Source organism: Dromiciops gliroides, chromosome 5 (assembly GCF_019393635.1).
Source record: "Dromiciops gliroides isolate mDroGli1 chromosome 5, mDroGli1.pri, whole genome shotgun sequence".
Classification (NCBI taxonomy): Eukaryota; Metazoa; Chordata; class Mammalia; order Microbiotheria; family Microbiotheriidae; genus Dromiciops; species Dromiciops gliroides.
The window spans coordinates 288,527,406-288,546,086 of record NC_057865.1 but is presented as its reverse complement, the minus strand read 5'-3'; the positions used below and the strand labels follow the sequence as shown (position 1 = coordinate 288,546,086).

At 44.4% G+C, this 18,681-nt stretch overlaps 1 protein-coding gene across 2 annotated transcripts in view; it reads right to left on the bottom strand.

Moving 5' to 3' along the window:
- The window catches only part of CYTH4 (cytohesin 4), a 41,200-nt gene extending 26,088 nt beyond the window's left edge, over positions 1-15,112 (bottom strand). Inside the window, exons 1-4 of one of the 2 annotated variants that reach the window (XM_043965075.1) lie at positions 15,018-15,112; positions 2,186-2,268; positions 701-765; positions 131-197 (exon numbers count right to left, since the gene is read on the bottom strand). In XM_043965075.1, the coding sequence (XP_043821010.1) occupies positions 131-197; positions 701-765; positions 2,186-2,268; positions 15,018-15,036 (234 nt within the window). In that variant the 5' untranslated portion in view covers positions 15,037-15,112. The remainder of the gene's footprint in view (positions 1-130; positions 198-700; positions 766-2,185; positions 2,269-15,017) is intronic. The other variant, XM_043965077.1, reaches the window with a different exon arrangement.
- Positions 15,113-18,681: the final 3,569 nt, after the last annotated feature.

The following is an 18,681-nucleotide window of genomic DNA, read 5'->3' as shown; positions in this document are numbered from 1 at the left end:
CCCACTTTCTGTACTTGTCCAATCTGGAAACTGATCCACGGCCCTCTGGATGGTGGAGTCTGAATTCTCCCAGGCTTATCTGGGCACTGCCCAGAGATAGAACTCCCGGTTCATCCCTTTTGATGCTTACCTTGCTGGGGTCCATGTTGAATTTCTTCTTGCCAATGCATAGTTCTTTTTCTTTCTGGGCCTGGCGACTGGAAGCAGAGCGGGGAATACTGAGACTCTCATCCCAGCCCAGGCCACCCCCTCATCTGCTGCAGAATCCCTGCTCCAGGCCTTTGCCTACAGGAATGCCCCTCTCTGGCTCGATCTGACTTTTCTGCCGCATATGTTGGCTTCCTCATTCCTTCCTTCCTTGTCTCCACTTGGAGGGACAGTCGAGCATTTCCCCCTGCCGAGGTGTGTTTCCTTCCTTGTTCTGGTGTCAAGGTTCTCTGCTGGCCTGCTCTGGCTCCTGAGATTCTAGTGCTGGTATGCCCCAACCCTGGACTTGTGGTTCCCTTAGAACCTCATGGGAAGGTGAGGCCATACCTTTTTCTCTTTGTCCTCTGCGCTGTCACCAGCCCCTACTCCAAACTGTTCCCCCCTCCCGAGGGAAATAAAAACAAACCTAGTTCCTAATCTATGTGTGAACTATTATTAAAACACCCCAACCTCAAAGTTGTGCACTCCCCTACCCACATCCCTCCCCCCTCACCTCTCCTCTGCATTCTCGAAGCAGTCGATCTGGGCAAATACTTCTGCAATTTCATCTTTTAGCTTCTGCAGGGGTAGGGACAGGCCACCCAGGAGAGGTAGAGGCAAAGAGCAAAGAATGGAGTTAGGTAGTGGCCAGGGAGGAAGCTGTGTCTCTATCTGGGAGGGCCAAGGGGTCAGGCTCGAATTGAATTAGTGCCTCCCAGAATCCCCAGTGGAACTTTGCCCTTTCTGCTTCTTCAATCTGATTAGGTATTACTGCCCTCCACACATACTCAGACATAGCCATACTATTCTACTTTGAACACGATGCCCAATTTCCCAACTCCATGCCTTTGCACTGACTCTCCCTCATGCCTGGAGGGCCTTCCCTTTTCATCTCTGCCTTTTGGAATGTTTCCTTGAAAACTCAGTTATGGCACCACCTTCTGGTGGCTAAATTCCCCTGCTGCTCCTGTCTTCTATGCTGTACTGTATTCATTTGTGTATATTCTGCATATACTTCCACATGTTCGCGTTCTTGACCTTCCTCTCCCCCTTAGGATATAAACTCCTTGAGGGCAGGGACCATTTTGCTTTTATCTTTGAATCCTCAGCACCTAATACTATGTTTGGCATACTTAATAAATGCTTGCTGATAGGCTTAATCCAAGCTCATCCAGGACCAAGACTGAAAGGGAGAGCCTGAGGGATGCCAATGTACCAGATAATAAGGATTTTCCAGGTTATGTCATTTACAATCTTTATAGCATCCCTGAGTGCATGAGGAACAGTCTGGGCAAAGGTGGGGAGTTGTGAGAGTGGGCTAGTATGGCTGGACTGAGATGTGTGATAATGCATAATCAAGGAAGACCCCTCTGTCATCAGTCCATCAAAGGCTGGAGTACTGGACCTTCAGGAGAAACTCAGTGGCAAAGAGGATTCTCTCCCATTGGGCAGAGATGTGGATTAGGGACCCAAGAGAAGAGATGTGCTCCAAGCTATCCTCAGAGGCACTGGAAAATAAGTCAATGGGTTTCCAGAGGGGGATCAGGATCCCTAGCTCATTCAGAAATACAGCTACTGCCTGGGAAATAGGCTTCAGCTACAAGGTGCTGACTCTAAACCATTTTGGATCTAAGAGTTGGAAAAGTGAGGTCTTTTCCAGCTCTTAAATCCAAGATCTAAGACCATATAGTCCAATCCATACTTAAATTGGAATACCCACTGCCACACCCCTGTCAAAGGGTCATTCAAATTCTGCTTGAAATCCTCCAGTGATGGGGAGCTCATTACTAACCCAGGCAATCCATTACACTGGGCCAGTTTGAATTAGTAGGAGGATTTTTACTGACGATGAGCTGAAATTTGTCTCTGTGATGTTATGGGATGCTTCTCTCTTTCCTAAACCATGAAGCGGGAAGTCTTGGCTAAAGCCACTGCCTCTAAGGCAACAGGTCACATGTGGTTGGGTACCAGGTGCTTGGGTAGGGGCAGGGGAACATACCTGGATGTCCTCCAGAAGCTGTTTCCGATGCCACTGGATCTTCTGGAGCTCCTCAGCTTCAATCTGACTCAGCTCTGGTGGGTCTGAAAATGGAGAAATAATGGTGGGGTATAGCAGGGGGAGACTAGAGAGGGCTCCCACCCTGGGGATCTGATTGTTAAATTTTGGTGAGATCGTTTACCTCATAAATCAGCAGATGCTACAAATCAGGGCTTGATTTATTTATTGTTTGGCTGATTATCTCTAGACTTAAGAAAGTGATGGAGAGAAAATGATAATGTAGGTTAAATCTAAGCATGATGTGCAAAGGAGAGGTGGTTGTTAAACATTTACTCACACTGCCCTGGGTGTATGGATCATAGAATCATAGTTCTAGACCTGGAAGGAAGGCCATTTAATCCCTCATTTGCAAATGAGGAAACTGAGACAGGGAAGTGACCTGCCCACAGTAAAATAGACAGTAAGAATCGGAGGTTGGATTTGAACCTATGCTCTCTCAATCCAGACAAATTCCTAAACTTGGAATCAGGAAGACCTGGGTTTAAATCCCATCTCAGGGGGCAGCTAGGTGGCTCAGTGGATAAAGCACTGGCCCTGGATTCAGGAGGATCTGAGTTCAAATCCGGCCTCAGACACTTGACACTTACTAGCTGCGTGACTCCAAGCAAGTCACTTGTCCCTCATTGCCCTGCAAAAAAAAAAAAAAAAAAATCCCACCTTAGATACTTACTGACCATGCAACCATGGGCAAGTCCATCTCAGTTTTCCCATCTGTATAATGGGAGTAATAGCACCTAACAGGGTTGTTGTGAGGACCAAACGAGCTAGTGTCCACAAATCACGTTGCAGACTTAGAAAGCTAGAAAAATGCCTAATATCAGTGATCATAGATCATTAGAACCCCCACGGGCCTTAAAATGGACTTAGTCCAATCAGCTGTTGTACTAAATTTGGGCAAACTGAGATCCAGAGAGAAGTAAATCATCTGGGGTCACATAGAGTTGAATTTTGACCTTAAATCTTTGCCTCTCAGTCTAGGGCTCTCTCTGCCTTTCCTCTGTGTCTGAGAAAATGACCCCCACCAGAAGCTGGGGCTTCAATCTCCCCCCTTTTCCCTATCAGTAGCCCCGTTGGTAGATCTGTGGAGTGGCAGCCTTTGTGAAGAGTGGACTATCTTCTTGGGCTCTAGATAGCATGACCACCACTAAAGCTCCTCTCAAACATCTCATCATGCCTGGGAGGTCCCTTAAGATCCTTGAAATCTATTCTCAAAACCTATTCTGGCAGATCTTCTGAGGCGAGCTAGGCTTGGAGCATGGACCTGTGTCTGCAGGCTGTGTTTTGGTCTCTCAAGGATCTGCTTGACCGAGTTTAGTCATGCTCATTACAGGAAAGCTGACCACTGGCAGAGGCACTTTGGCCTTAAGACCTAATGAACACAGCTAACTGCCAGGTCGTGGTCTATGGCAAGTAGAGGGAGGACCCACATTAAGGAAGTCATGCAACCTTTGAAATGTTGAAGAAAAGATCACAAATCCTCTGCATGATAATAATGATGATTAATAATGCCAGAGAGACAGCACAACTTAGTGAATAGAGAGCTAGCATCAGAATCAGAAAGACCTGAGTTCAAGTCCTGTCCCTGATGCAGGCTGGTTGTGTGACCCTGGGCAAATCACTTGACCTCTTAGTGCTACAGACACCTCTCAAAGGCTATGAGTTTCAAAGAAGGTGCCAACTTGTATTGGTGGAAGGGATTTTCTCATCAGGGATTTCTCCCCTATGTGATTGAAATCATAGACACGGTGCCTATCCCTATTTTAATAATTATGATAATAATAATCACAGTGATAACAAACACTCATACAGACCTCAGAACAATCTATTCATTCAATCAATGAATTATTGAACTCAATCAAACTTCAACTCAACCAAAACTAGACCATCGTCACAGATCAAACTATTGCCCACAATAGCAAAACCCCCCCTCAAACAACCTTAATTATTCAAATTTAAGAACAATGTTTTTCATAGATATTACTCTGTAAAATACCATCTCCAAGCTAAATGGAATGAAAAGTTTTCAAAATAGAGGGATCTAGGGGAGTAGATCAAAATTACATGGGAGGGTGATGAAATGCACATTAGCCCTGTTATTCACTCTACTCTTGAGGGTGCTCTTGGAGCATCTACCTACCCAAGATCAACTGACATCCTAATACCTTAATTCAACTACAAAAAGAAGTTTTTATTCACTTGTGCCTATGGTACATTATAAATAAATAAATAATAACAGTGCAGCAACTTGTCCCAGGATTGTTTCTATTTGAGTTGTATTACAAAAAGATCTCAGGATTATAGAATCACAGTTCATGAACTGGAAATGTCCTCAATGGCTGAACAGCTAGGCCAATCCCCTCATTGACCCAGATGACTCTGGAGGAGAGAGTGAGGCTGGTGACCTTGCATAGCCCTCTCTCACTTAAATCCAATTCACTGCAAGTTGTGATATCACCTCCCGATGTCATGGTCCTCTTTGAGAATGAAGGACCAACAACAACAACAACAAATGATTAAACTGAGGCAGTGGTGGTTAAGTGACATGCCCAAGGTTTTTCAGGTGGTAAATTTGAACTCAGGCCCTCTAACTCCAAAGTCAGTGATTCTTTCATCAGAACAAGAAAATAAAATTGATAACAACAATAAACTGACATTTATGAAGTTCTTTAAGATTTGCAAAATGCTTCCCATGTTTTATTTTATTTAAACCTCACAACACCCCTCTGTGATAAGAGTTAAGAGAAACATAAGACAGACAAAGGAACTGACTTGTTCCGGATTGCACAATTGCTAGTAGATTTTTTTCCTGAGGGTTTCATCTCCCCTATTCATGCACACTGAGCTAGGGCTGATGTAAAGGGGAGAATCATGGTAAGGAGCTGAGGTGCTAACCACAGGTCCTTACCCAGAAGAGAGGAAGCTGTTTGTCTTCTTGCTGGTGACAATGAATAGACCCCGTGCACAAAATAAACTGGTTGCTAGTGCCAGCTATGACAAAGACTGGCCACGTGACCCTGGGTAAGTTACATTATCCCTCACTGCCCTAGGCAGTGGGGGATGAGTTTCTGGGGCAGCTAGGTGGTGCAGTCGTTAAAGCACCAGCCCTAGATTCAGGAGTACCTGAGTTCAAATCTGGCCTCAGACACTTACTAGCTGTGTGACCCTGAGCACAAGTCACTTAATCCACATTGCACTGCAAAACAAACAAAAACCCCCCAAAGACTGTAAGTTTCCGAGAAGGTGTTCCCCCCCCCCTACATTGGTAGAGTTTTCTCAAAAGGGAATTACCTACATCAAAGAAATCACAAAGCCAGACTTTAAGACTAATTATCACGAAGACTTAGTGGAATATGGCTCATGATAGTCCATAGAAAGTGGTCTCTTCAAAGGGAGGCAGATTAGATAAAAGGAGGAACAAGAAGATATAATCATGGGGAAATACATTATCCAAGGGTGGAAACACCAGAATCATAGGGCCTGGATTCAGGATTTGGAGTTAGACAATTTGGGTTTGAATCCTGACTCTGCTACTTGATATCTGAGGGACCTTGAAGAGGTTACTTCTCTGGGCCTTAGTTTCTCCATCTGTAAAATGAGGTGGTTAGATTGTATAACCTCTAGGGTCCCTTCCAGCTCTGGATCTAGGGTCTAATGATTAATCCCATGAGATGGGAGTGAAGCTCCACTTGGGAGGACCATAACCCATATTGTGATAGGAGAGTGCTATAGACCACCTGATCAAAAGGAGGAAATGAATGATGAGTCTGAGAAGTATATCAGCTTGGCATGGTAGGCATGATATAGGGTTGATGGGGACTTCAACTCTCCAGGCATTTGCTATATCTCTCTCACTATGAACGTTGAAATTGCTTGGTTGACCTTGATGATAATTTCATTCTTTAGAAGGTAAAGGAAATAACCAGTTGAATTACTTTTATGGGCCTTATTGTGACCACAAAATAGGAACTGGTTGCCAGGGTAGAAATAACAGGAAGTTTGCAAGGGAGTGACTTCTCTATTTTAGAGACTGGGCAGGTAACAAAGGGGAATCTTGGTATAGGGTGACACTCAACTTTAGGAAAACAGATTTCCAAGAGTTCGGAGAATGACATGGTCTAAAATTTGAGGAAGTTGACTCAAGAGGCATGGGAGGCATGGGAGGCATGGGATGTTCTCAAGGAACAAAATCCTGATGATACAAACAGAACTGATCCCAAGGAAGGGAAGAAGGAGCTGTCCAATGAAGTGGATGTGGATGTGGCTGCAAAGGGAACTCATTGATCTACTAACATAAACACACACGCACACATAAGTAGATAGAAGTTAGAATATAGAAAATTGAGGAAGAATACAAAGAGTGACATTATCTTTCTGGAGTGCTAATGCTCAGTGCAACCTTAGGCTACTGATGATACACTCTCCGTGGAATGTAAGTCTCTTGAAGGAAGGCACTCCCTCATTTTGCATTCCCAGTGCCTTGCACAGAGTAAGTGGTTGGTGAATTGAACAGAATTGATGAATGGTAAGGCAAGAGAAAAGGCATTTTTAAAGCTCTGTGGAGCATAAATGGAAGATCAAAGAAGAAATAGGACTTCTGCTTATGGGTGTACTAAATAATGACAATGTACAGTGATGGGGAGAAGCTAGAATTACTCAATTCTCAATGCTTCTATTTTCTCTACCAAGGGGAATGATTTTCTAGCTGGTAAAGAGAGAACAAACATAGGTAATAAGGAATTGAAATGCAAGATAAGTGAGCAGGCAGTAAGAGATCTAGCTACACTTAGGGAATTTAGATGAGTGATTTAGGAAACCATAAATGGCCATTATCTATGTTGTATTTTATACAAAATTCTCATTTGTAAATTACCAAGTTGTTCTTGGTGACCTTAAAAAGTAAGTGGTAACAACATGACTAATGCAGAAATATGTTTGATGTGATAATATATATATAACCTATATCAGATTGCTTGCTGTCTTGGGGAGGGAAGAAAGGGAGGAAGAAAAATTTGGAACTAGACATCTTATAAAAAACAAATGTTGAAAACAATCTTTACATGTAACTACAAAATAATAAAATACTTTTATGATTTAAAAAAAGTAAATGGTAAATAATACAGGTGGCCTAGGGCCACAAGCAAATGTCAGAGTCCTTATCTTAAAGGATTAACTATGATAAAGGCAAGTGATCTTGACTCTAATTCCTGAAAAAAAATTAGACATATAATGAAAAGCCCAATGGTGCTGGTGATCATTGAGAGCCAGCATGGGTTCAGGATGACCAGATCATGGAGGATTAACCTCATTTCCTTTAGTGGCAGGCTTAACTTACTAGGTAAGACAGATGGTGCAGCTGTATGCCAACATGACCCTTAACTAAGCTTCTGACACTTTCCTTATGGACAAGATAGAGAGACGTGGGCTAGCTGTGGAGGTAGCAAGGTGCAGCAGGAAAAAATGCTGATCCTAATGTCAGGGGACCCAGATTCAAATCCCAGTTCCAACATCTCCTAGTTGTGTGAACATCGACATGTTTCAGAACCTCAGTTTTCTTATCTGCAATCCTATTGGATGTTCTCAAAGTGAGGTAGGTGATATTATTTCCCCCCCCCTTTGTTTTTCTTTGACCAGTCTTATCATTTCATCCATCTAGGGAGCCCTTGGTTGGGAACTTTATCAACAATGAAGATTAGCATCTCCCCTGAAACTTAGAATCTTAGAGGTTTTGTGGGGGCTTGAGGAAGTTAAGGGACTTGACCAGGGTCACACAGGCAGCATGATCCATTGGTGGGACTTGAACCCAAGTCTTCTGCAGAAATGTCAAATGCCCCCCTGCAAAATGACCTGAGGGAGATTAAAATGGAATTGGGAAACATTTAACAAAATAAATAAAAATACAAGGCAATGTGGATAATGTTAATTTATGGTTTTCTAAGACAATATGCCCCACAAAGATGTGTTTTAGTTGAGTTTGCTACCACTGCTTCTAGAATCCAAGGCCAGGTCCATCTGCACTATGACACCCTTCTACCTTGGATGAAGAAATTGAGACTTAGAGGTTCAGTGTTTTACCCAGCATCACACAGATTGGGATTTAAACCCAGTTCTTCCTGACTCCAGGTCCAGTGATCTATCCACTGTACTACCTCTATTCTTGAACAATAGAGGGCTATACAAATTTGGATGTATTTATAGCTTTATCTTGTCTGCTTTGAAGGAGCTTGACATGCTAAAAAGAGCACTGAACTTGGTGTGGGGAAGGATGTGGGTTTTAATCCTGCCTATGACATTTAATAAAGATGTAGCCCTGGACAGGCTACTTAACCTCAGTTTTCTCCTCTGCAAAATGAGGAGAATAATTCTTGTGGGACAGGCCTCAGTGGGTATGCCTAGAAAGTGCTTTGTACACCATACACCCTGAAGGACTCTATAAACGGCAGCTGTTCTTATTCCATGCAAGACACCCTCACTCAAAAAACAAACAACAAACCAAAAAACAAACCCCAGGCTTCCCTTAGCAATGAGAAAGGGGAAAAGAGAGGCAAATTGTCAGAGAAGGTGCAATCAGAATCACTCGAGTTTATCTAGGGCTTTACCAAGTATTTGTCCCCAGACAACCTTGGAAGGCCATGAGTTATTTCCCCTACTTCGCAGATAGGAATCTGAGGCTCCGAGAAAGGTGTCCATTCAGAGGGCTCTTTCAGTGTTACCAGGTAAGTAGCACTATTAGAGTGGGAGCTCCTTTGTCTGTCCCCCATGCTTGGCACACAGTAGGGGTTTAAAGCAATGTCTGGTGACTTGAATGTGACAAAGTGGATAGATTTCTGGACATGGCATTGGTGAGATGTAGGCTTCAAATCCAGCTTCTGATACTTATCAGCTGAGTGACCATGGTAAAGTCATTTCCCCTCTCTGAGCCTCCCTTTCCTCATCTGGAAATGGGGATGATAGCTGTTGTTCTTAGCTCATTTGCGTACATTAAAGTCTTAATCATTTAGTCTCTCCAGCCTCTGCTGTCACTGATCTTCAGTCAGTCCCACCCCAGTGATCCTGGCGCTCCAGGCGTCCAGTCCCTGAACTGCTTCCGTTTTTTCCTTCCTCTTTCCCATCAGTAATTTTAGAAATCATTTAGTGTGCAAGACCAGCTTTCAGGACAGCTGGAGTCACTTCCCCTTTCCCAGACAGAGATGCCCACAGCCCAGTGGGCAATGGCCCTGAGAGGGGACAGATGCCTCCAGAGGGGTTGGAGGGGCAGGACCCTCCTGGGGAGACTCTCAGTAAGCAGAAGCAGATGCTCACTGAGCAAAGCCTGCCTGGTTTGTGGGTATACACCACTCGGCTCACGCCAGCCAGTGGCTTCCTCTGCTCCCGGGTCTGGGCTGCTCCATGAAGCTGCTTGTGTTTTAACCACAACACTGGCCCCTTCCCGCCAAGCGCCAGGCTCCTTTTAGGTCATTTGTAAACAATTCTCTGTGGTTGAGCTGTCTATCTCACCCAGCAGGTCCCCTCACCTTCCTGTTAGTGGGGGAGGGGAGGCTGAGCCCCATAAATCTTTTGAGAGACTATAAAAGGGCAGTCAGCTGAGAAGAATGAAAACAATGATGGATCTGGAATCTAGAGACCCAAATATGAATTCCTTGTCTGGGACTCCCTAGCTGTGTGACCTTGGGCAAATCAAATAACCTCTCTGTGTCTCAGTTTTCTTGCTGTAAAGTGAAGAAATCAGTGTCTCCTGAAGACAGGAGGATGAAGTGGGTCTTAAAGGCATCCATAGACCCTGACTTTAAAGATTATTATAGGATCATAGATTTAGAACTGGGAGAGATTTTAGAGATCATATGGTCCACTCCTGGCATTTGACAGATGAGAAAACAGTCCCAGAGTAACTTTCCATGGCCACATATCTATCAAATGACAGAAGTGGGACTTGGAGTCAGAAGACCTGGGTTCAAATCTTAATTCTACCACATACTAGTTGTGCAACTCTGGGCTGTCATTGGACCTCTCTGAACCTGAGTTTGTTCATGCAAATAAGAATGACCATTGATCGTGGGGCTAGTGTAATAAAAACACTCTTGAAATCTTGAAGTCCTGGTGAAAATGAGAATTCTTAATTACAATGTAGAAATTCAGTTTCTTTCTAAAATCTCCTTCCATTCAATGGGTCTGTGGTGTGGAGGTGACCCTGGCCTCTCAGTGGACCCCTACCTCTAACAGGTCTCACCTAGCTATCAAAGGCCTACAGTTGGGCCATGAGCCCAAACCATTGGCTCATGCCAATGGGGAGGCTCATTTCCATCAGGCATCCCAAGTTTAACTGGCATAATGAAGTTTCTTATCAGGAAGATGGGGTAAGGGGTTGGATGACCTAGGTAAGTGGCCCAATTTTAAGTTATGGGCCCTGAACTGACCTTGGGCTATAGAGAGTTGTCCATGAGCTGGCCCTGAGAGAGCCTTCAGACTGGACTTCCTATGTATTGGGGGGATTTCAGGGACAACCTACTCCCTTCTCTCCCAGTTGAGCTATTTGTTCATATAAGACATACCTTTTGTGGATGGGGCTAAATTATTGTCATAAGATTTCAAGTTGAGAGAGCCCTAGGAACAAATATGATCCAATCCCTTGTGAGACCCATAAGGGAAAACTGAGGCCCAGAAGCAGAGGGACTAGCCTATAGGTTACAGGAATAGAGGCAACTGTGAGTCAAACCTAGGTCAAAGGTCATGGATGTAGAGATGGAAGAAGACCTCAGAAGCCATCAAATAATTATCAGTCAAGTGCTTACTATGAACCAGATACTGAACTAGTTTCTGGGGATACTAAGACAAAAAAGGAAATAGTCCTGCCCACAGCAGCTATATTCAAATAGGGGGAAACAATATGTTAATATTGAAATATATACAGGGGCACTAGGTGGTGCAGTGGATAGAGCACCGGCCCAGGATTCAGGAGGACCTGAGTTCAAATCCATCCTCAGACACTTAACACTTACTAGCTGTGTGACCCTAGGCAAGTCACTTAACCCCAATGGCCCCTCCAAAAAAAGAAAGGAAGAAAGGAAGAAAGGAAGAAAGGAAGAAAGGAAGAAAGGAAGAAAGAAAGAAAGAAAGAAAGAAAGAAAGAAAGAAAGAAAGAAAGAAAGAAAGAAAGAAAGAAAGAAAGAAAGAAAGAAAGAAAGAAAGAAAGAAAGAAAGAAAGGAAGAAAGGAAGAAAGGAAGAAAGGAAGAAAGGAAGAAAGGAAGAAAGGAAGAAAGGAAGAAAGGAAGAAAGGAAGAAAGAAAGAAAGAAAGAAAGAAAGAAAGAAAGAAAGAAAGAAAGAAAGAAAGAAAGAAAGAAAGAAAGAAAGAAAGAAAGATATACATAAAATAATTATAAGATACTCTGGGGGCAGGGAAGATACTAGTGGTCTAGGTCAACATTTTCGTTTCATCAATGAGGATAAATCTATAAAATGAAGACCAAGATGTAAGTGAAATCCAGGATTAAGAAGGGAATAAGTGACAGGTTGATCTTTTCTGACTCCTTATCCAATGCCCTTTACACTGAGCCAGACTTCTTCTTTGCATCTCCAGTGGAGCATAAGGCTGATCCTACCAGGGGGGAAAGGAACACAGTGATTTGTGGACTGCATTAAATGAAGCAATATCAGAGAATTTGCTAAAAGCAAGGTGATAAGAGTGGGTGAAAAATAGTTTCTGGAGTAGGGATCAGTATATTTTTTATAGGTTGGCTCAGTGGAGAGAGTGCTGGCCTGAGGCAGAAGACCTGAGTTCAATATCCTCAGACACTTACTGTGTGACCCCTGGTCAAGGCACTTAACTCCAGTTGCCTTAAACATTGGGGCCATCCTCCAGTTGTCTTGATATATGACTCACCACTGGACCCCAGATGGGCTCTGGAGGAGAGAGTGAGGCTGGTGACTTTGCACAGCCCTCCCTAACTTAAATCCAATTCAGTACAAGTTATGACATCACCCTGATATCATGTCCTCTTTAGGAATGAAGGACAAACAACAACGACCCTGGTTAAGACACTTAACCTCTATCTGCTTTAATCCACTGGAGAAGGAAGTGGCAAACCCCTCCAGTATTTTGGCAAGAAACCCCCATAACAGAGTCATGAAGTCGGACACAACTGAACAGATAGACAACAATACATATGTCTATGTATGTATATAGAGGTATGTACACACACACACACACACACACACACACACAAACATTGTCTCCTCAGAAAGAATATAAACTCTTTGAGGGCAGGGACTGTTTCATTTTCATCAGTGTTGTCTTAGAACAGTGCCTAGTACATATTAGGCACTTAATAAATGCTTGTTGATTGGTTGGTTTGGGAACCAACAAGCATTTATTAAGTGCCTTCTATGTGCCAATCACTGTACAAGGCTCTGGGGATACAAAGAAAGGGCAAAACACAGTTTCTGCTCTCAGTAAGCTCATATTTCATTTTTTTTCCTTGGAGACCCGCTTGCTTTATTCACCTTATTTAATACACAACAACACAACTGTGGCCCCAAAGTGTGCAAAGTTAAAGCCTTCAGCCATGACTGGGGATGTAGAAGGGGCTATGGGTTGGAGCAGCAAGAGAATGAGACTGAACAGGTTGCCTTCCCTCTCAGCAGTCTCTGCTCCTCATCGCCTCCGGGGAGGGCAGACTTAAGACCAAGTCCCTGTGGGCAGCTGGAGGGACCAGGGGAAGGGAACAGAGACCTCCCTCTGGCTTGTGGGGTGAGGATAGGGCATAGAGGAAGCTCATATTTTATTGAGAATCTATGGCTGTTATCTCCCATTTTACATTTTACTCAAGAGATTCAGTCAACAAGCATTTATTAATCACTTATTATGTGCCAGACAATGTGCTAAGCCCTGGGATAAAAAGGTCAAAAATATAGTCCTGCCCTGAAGGAGCTCATATTCTAATGGGAGAGACAACATGCAAACAACTAGGTACATACAACACACACACACACACACACACACACACACACACACACACACACACACACACACACCACTCTTCTGCAGACCATAGGAAGTAGCTTTTTTCTATACTCCAAATCTCAGAAAAACCTGGTCAGTGTAGTTGGCTGGAGGAGGATTTAGATGGGCAAACCTGGGCATTTATTCCATCCCATTGGTTTAGGGTGGGTTCGGTGCCTTAAGCCCTGCCAAAGCATTCTTTTGTTAAGATCAGAGGATCCCAGGGCTGGAAGTCCAGGCGGTTACTGAGTCACAGAAACACAATTCATACCTTGCCTCCTGAAAGTGAAAAGATGATTTCTAGATTCCCCTGTCTTCTAACCCCCTACCAGCTCCCTCTATAGGACAAGGACATTCTGGAAAATCCTCAAGAAGAAAAAGAGAGAACCTCTGTGATTTGGACCATTCACTGATTTTTTCTTCTGAGCCTGGATTAAATGATGCCTCCCGACTCTGCCATTCCTCCCAGTTCTGACATTCTCTGTCCTGGGCTTCCCCTTTCAGCTCTGTTCTAAGGCTCTTTCCACCTCTGATATTCCAAATTCTAAGGCTCTTACCACTTCTGATATTCCAGGTTCTAAGATCCTACCCAGCTCTGACATTCCCTGTCCTAAAGGGCCCTCCCAGCTCTCGATAGTCCAGGTTCTAAGGTTCTACCCAACTCTGATATTCCATGTTCTAAAATTCACTCCCAGCTCTGACATTCCCTGTTCTAAGGGTCCCTCCCAGCTCTGACATCCCCTATTCTAAGGGCCCTCCCAGCTCTGATATTTCTACGGTTCTAAGGGTTCTACCCATCTCTGATATTCCAGGTACTAAAGTCACTCCCAGCTCTGATATCCCCTGTTCTAAGGCCGTCCCAACCCTGAATTCTCTGTTCTAAAGGCTCTTCCTTCCTCTGATATTCCAGGGTTCTAAGGCCCATCTCAGCTCTGACATTCTCTGTCCTATGGTTCCCCCTCCTGCTCTGACATTCCCCTGTTCCAAGGCTCTTCCTGGTTCTGATATTCCAAGGTTCTGAGGTCCCAGGCTAGTTCTGATGTTTCCCTGTTCTAAGTTTTTCCTAACTCTCAGTTCTATTCTATTATGCTCAAAGTGAACTGTGACAAGTACCTTTCACATCTTAAGAGCTTAATAAGTTTTAAAAAATACATAAATGATGGAATGAATCCATGGTCCCCCTTTTCCCTCTTTCCTGCTCTCACTGAGCTGACCCCTAATCACAGAAGCTCTGAGGTAGAAGGGACCTCTTGGAGAAATCTAGTCCAATATGGACTTAACCGGGAATCTCATCTACAATATCCCTCACAAGGAGTACTTCTGTCTCCCTGGAAGACCCTCCAGGGCTGAGGAGGAGCTCACTCCATTCCCCTTTGGCACAGCTCTGAAATTTAGGAAGGGCTTTCTTACATCAGGCTGCAATCTGCCTCTCTCCTCATTGCTCCTGATTCTTCCTCCTGGGGCTAAGCTGGCCATGAAGTGCTCATGGGTAAAGGAAAGAAAAGTAAGATGGACCATTTCTCAAAAGGAAATGCTCTCCCGTCCACCCAGCTCCAGGTTGGAGTGGGACATTCTTCTGTCTTTTATAGGATCACAATCTTTAGGTATTTTTAGCAATGAGGAAACTGAGTCTCAAAGGAAGGGGAGGGATTTGCCCAAGGCCACAGAGCTCATCTCTCCTTTGCCTTCTTCCCTCCCCTCAATTTTTCTGTTCAGTTCTCCTTCTAGGAGTGACAATGCTCACTCTTTAGAACCTGCCCCAGCCCAGGAGACTTACCTGGACGACACAAATTCATACTGAACCTCCAGAGAGGAGGGCAAATGCCAGGTCCTCCCGTGCGTCTGGCTTCTCCTGACCGGGCCCTATCCCTGTAATGGGTAGCCTCTATCTGCTACTGACACAGGGGATGTGTCCTCCCCTGGGTGGAGCATCTTAGTCTCCTTGGGGCTCTAAGCCCCTCCCCTCAGCATAGTCAGAGAGGAAGTCCTCAGACGCTGGGGGTTTTGCTGTGTGTAGTTTCCTAACTCTGACACTTCCTAAAAACTGCCCCCAAGAAGCCCCCAAGAGCCTCATCTGCTTTGCATTTTTGGCCAGTACACAGTAGAGAGAAAGAATACAGGAAGGGAGTGAGACACACCCAGAAGGAGAAAACTGGTTTTGGCCAAGTGACCCAGAGGCTGCTGATCTGCCCATTAAGGATGAGAGTAAAGAATTCTAAGAGTTTAAGACATTCTGCATTCTAAACTCTCTCCTGGCTCTGATATTCCCTGTTCTGAGGCCCCACCCGGTTTCTACGTTCACGTTCCAAGGCTTTTCCCAGCTCTGACTTTCTAAGCTCCAACGTTCTACATTGCAAGTTCCCTCCCCGTCACAATGTTTAATCCTTTTATTGTTTGCTTTAAGGTCCTTTGAGTTCTGACAATTTCTGGGACATTTCTTAGGGACATAAAGGAAGAGAAGAATGGAAGACAATTGGGGAAGGTGGGGAAAGTGAAGGTGTTGAGGGATGAGCAGAAGGACAGGGAACCAAGGAACTACATATTGGAGGGGAAGACAGTATCGAAGGCTGGTTGGGGAGAAAAGTGGAAAAGAATGGAACCAACATAATTGGAGAACAGAGGTAGGGGCAGGGGACCAGTGCTTATGATGAACATGAAGTATAAGTTCCACTTATGGGAGGTTGTGAGAGGGGAAGGAAAGGACAACATGTAATTAGAGAGGAGAAGGGTCTCCTAGTCCTGTAGCTGCCAAGACAATTTTTTTTAAAGCCCAGGTCTGATCATGCCCCTGAAGTACTCTTTCTGGGTTTCTCCACCAACTTGGATTTGCACTTATTGGTTGGGTCCCCAGAGAGTGGCTTCTACTTTTAGGGCTCTAGAATTACTCTGAGTGGGTGGCTACTTCTAGCTCTATAACTCACAAGACCCCACTGGTGTGTTCCCCATTAATAATCAGCCAGTAAATACAATTATCTCTGAGAGCAAAGGCATTGACTAAGATGATGCAAAAACAGTAGCTATAAAACATTCTCTCCGTAAACCTGGGATACACTTTTCTAGAAATACAGAGTCCATAGGAAGAGAGGGTTCAAACTTTGAGTACAATGATAGTGAGGTACAACAAAAATAGGATATGTGTGTGGCAAATGCAACTCACAACCTTTGGTACTGTGGAGTTTGGAAGTTCTTTCTCTCTTGTAGATGTCCTCATACAGCCCTGCTTGGATGCAGTGGTCTCTTCTAGTTTCCCTGTTCAGCTGTGTTACCAAGTCTCCTCTCCATAGCTGGCTTTCTTTTCTGCTCTCAGCAGAGACAGTCCCTGTCTTTGAAAGTTGCTTTCTCTCGCTAGTCTAGCCTTTCTGTACCTGTATGTTTAGAGTTCGTGCTTCTTTGCTCCTTCAACTATGTCTTGCATTCCCTCAAGTCACCAACTCTCCAATCACTGGATGGAGTTTTTCCTGATCTATTGTTAAACCCTTTTACTGATGGGGGAAAAGGATATCAAAATTTCCTCATCCTTCCTCCCTCTATCTTTAGCCAAAGGACAGAGGCACTGGACTTGAAATTAGGAAGATGTGAGTTGCAAATCCAGCTTCAGATACTTACTAGCTATGTGATCCTGGGCAATTCATTTAAGCTCTCAGTTTCCTTGTCTGTAAAATTGGGACAATAACAACCTACCTCCCAGGCTTGTTATGAGGATCAAGTGAGATCATATTTATAAAGTGCTTAGCATAGTGCCTAAAATATAGTAGGCACTCAATAAATGTGTGTTGCCCCAACAGAAGAATACTCTGCAAAGCACTCTGTAGCCTAAGTTGTCTCCTGATCTACTTCTGTCCCTAGGGCTTAGCCATGTACAAATTTGCAAAGGTATTTGTTAATCAAATCCCATTCCTATTAATTCCATGAGGAAAATGTGTTCATACATCCCACAAGGATCAGAGTCTAAACACGTATTTACAGTTAGTTTAATGCCTTGCCATTAAATTCTGGGCTTTCTGAGTTGGGAGCTAGTCAAAGATTATTCCCTTAGTTTGGTGGTTTTCCATTGCCTCTAAGACCAAGCCCCAACTCCTCACCCTGATATCTAGGGCCATTTGCAATCTGTATCCAAGCCAGCTTCCACCTTGAGCTCACAGTAGTCCTGTTGGGGCTGCTCTAATCTCCAGTCAAACTAGAACACTGGCTCTTCTCGAGTCGTGCCCTGCCCTCCTTCATTTCTGTGCTTGTACACAGAGTCATTTTTCATTCTCAGAAGCTTCTTCCTCTTTGTGGACATCCCTCTGACTCACATGCTGCCCCAAGTTGGGTGTCAGCAGTTGGGCAAAGGCAGAGCAGACAGTCTCCTTAACAGCCTGAGATGCAAAACAGATATCCCATCCTCACTCCAAAGGCCCACACTCTGGCTGGCCCTGTCACTCATGGCATGCTGAATTCTGTCACAGAGGTTCCTCATCTTTTCCATGCTAAATGGAACCTTGGGAGAGAGGAAGGCTAAGGGGCCTCTCTTTGGGGAATAGGATCAGGGTAGAGGGAAGCTGTAAGATGGGGGGGCTTCAGCAGAGAAGGATCATAGATTTAGAGGTGAGAGAGAGCTCAAAGGTTGTCTGGTCTGACCCCATCATTTTGTTTGTTTGTTTGTTTTTTTTTTGTTTTTGCGGGGCAATGGGGGGTTAAGTGACTTGCCCAGGGTTACACAGCCAGTAAAGTGAGCATTTTTTTTTAGTGAGGCAATTGGGGTTAAGTGACTTGCCAGGGGTCACACAGCTAGTTAAAAACCCATCATTTTACACATGAATACCCTAAATGTCAGAGAGGTCAAATGACTTGCCCAAAGTCATACAGCTAGTAAGTGACAGTCAGGATTTGAAGCCAGGTCCTCTGATTCCAAATATACACAAATACACAACCTGGCCTCCAGCCTGTTAACTTCTCACTATCACCTGGTTCAATGTTGCCCAGTTCCCCTTTGTGTTCTGAATTTCCTCTTTCTGCCCCTAAATCTCAATATGCTTATTCTCTGGTAGAAAGACAGTAGTCAGGGGTGGGGCACACATATTCCTACTCCCTCAGGGGTCCAGAAGGAAAAAGAGCTCTTTGGTGAAACTACTGAGGTCAGAAAGAGGGAACAGATGGGCCTTTTAGCCTAGACCAGAGGCAAGAGGAGAAGGGGGAAATCAGAAAGAGAAAGGGAGAAGAGGGGATTTAGCCATCTAGGGGAAATGGAGAAAGAGTAAACTGGATTCACTCCAATCCAATCAGCATCATCACACATCTGTATAGGAGCAAGATACTATGGTAAGTACTGAGATACAAAGACCACGGGGGGGGGGGGGGGTGGGGGGGGGGTGGTGGGGGGGGGAAGGCCTTGCCCTCAAGGGGGCTTACACTTTTTTTTTGTGGGGCAATGGGGGTTAATGACTTGCCAGGGTCACACA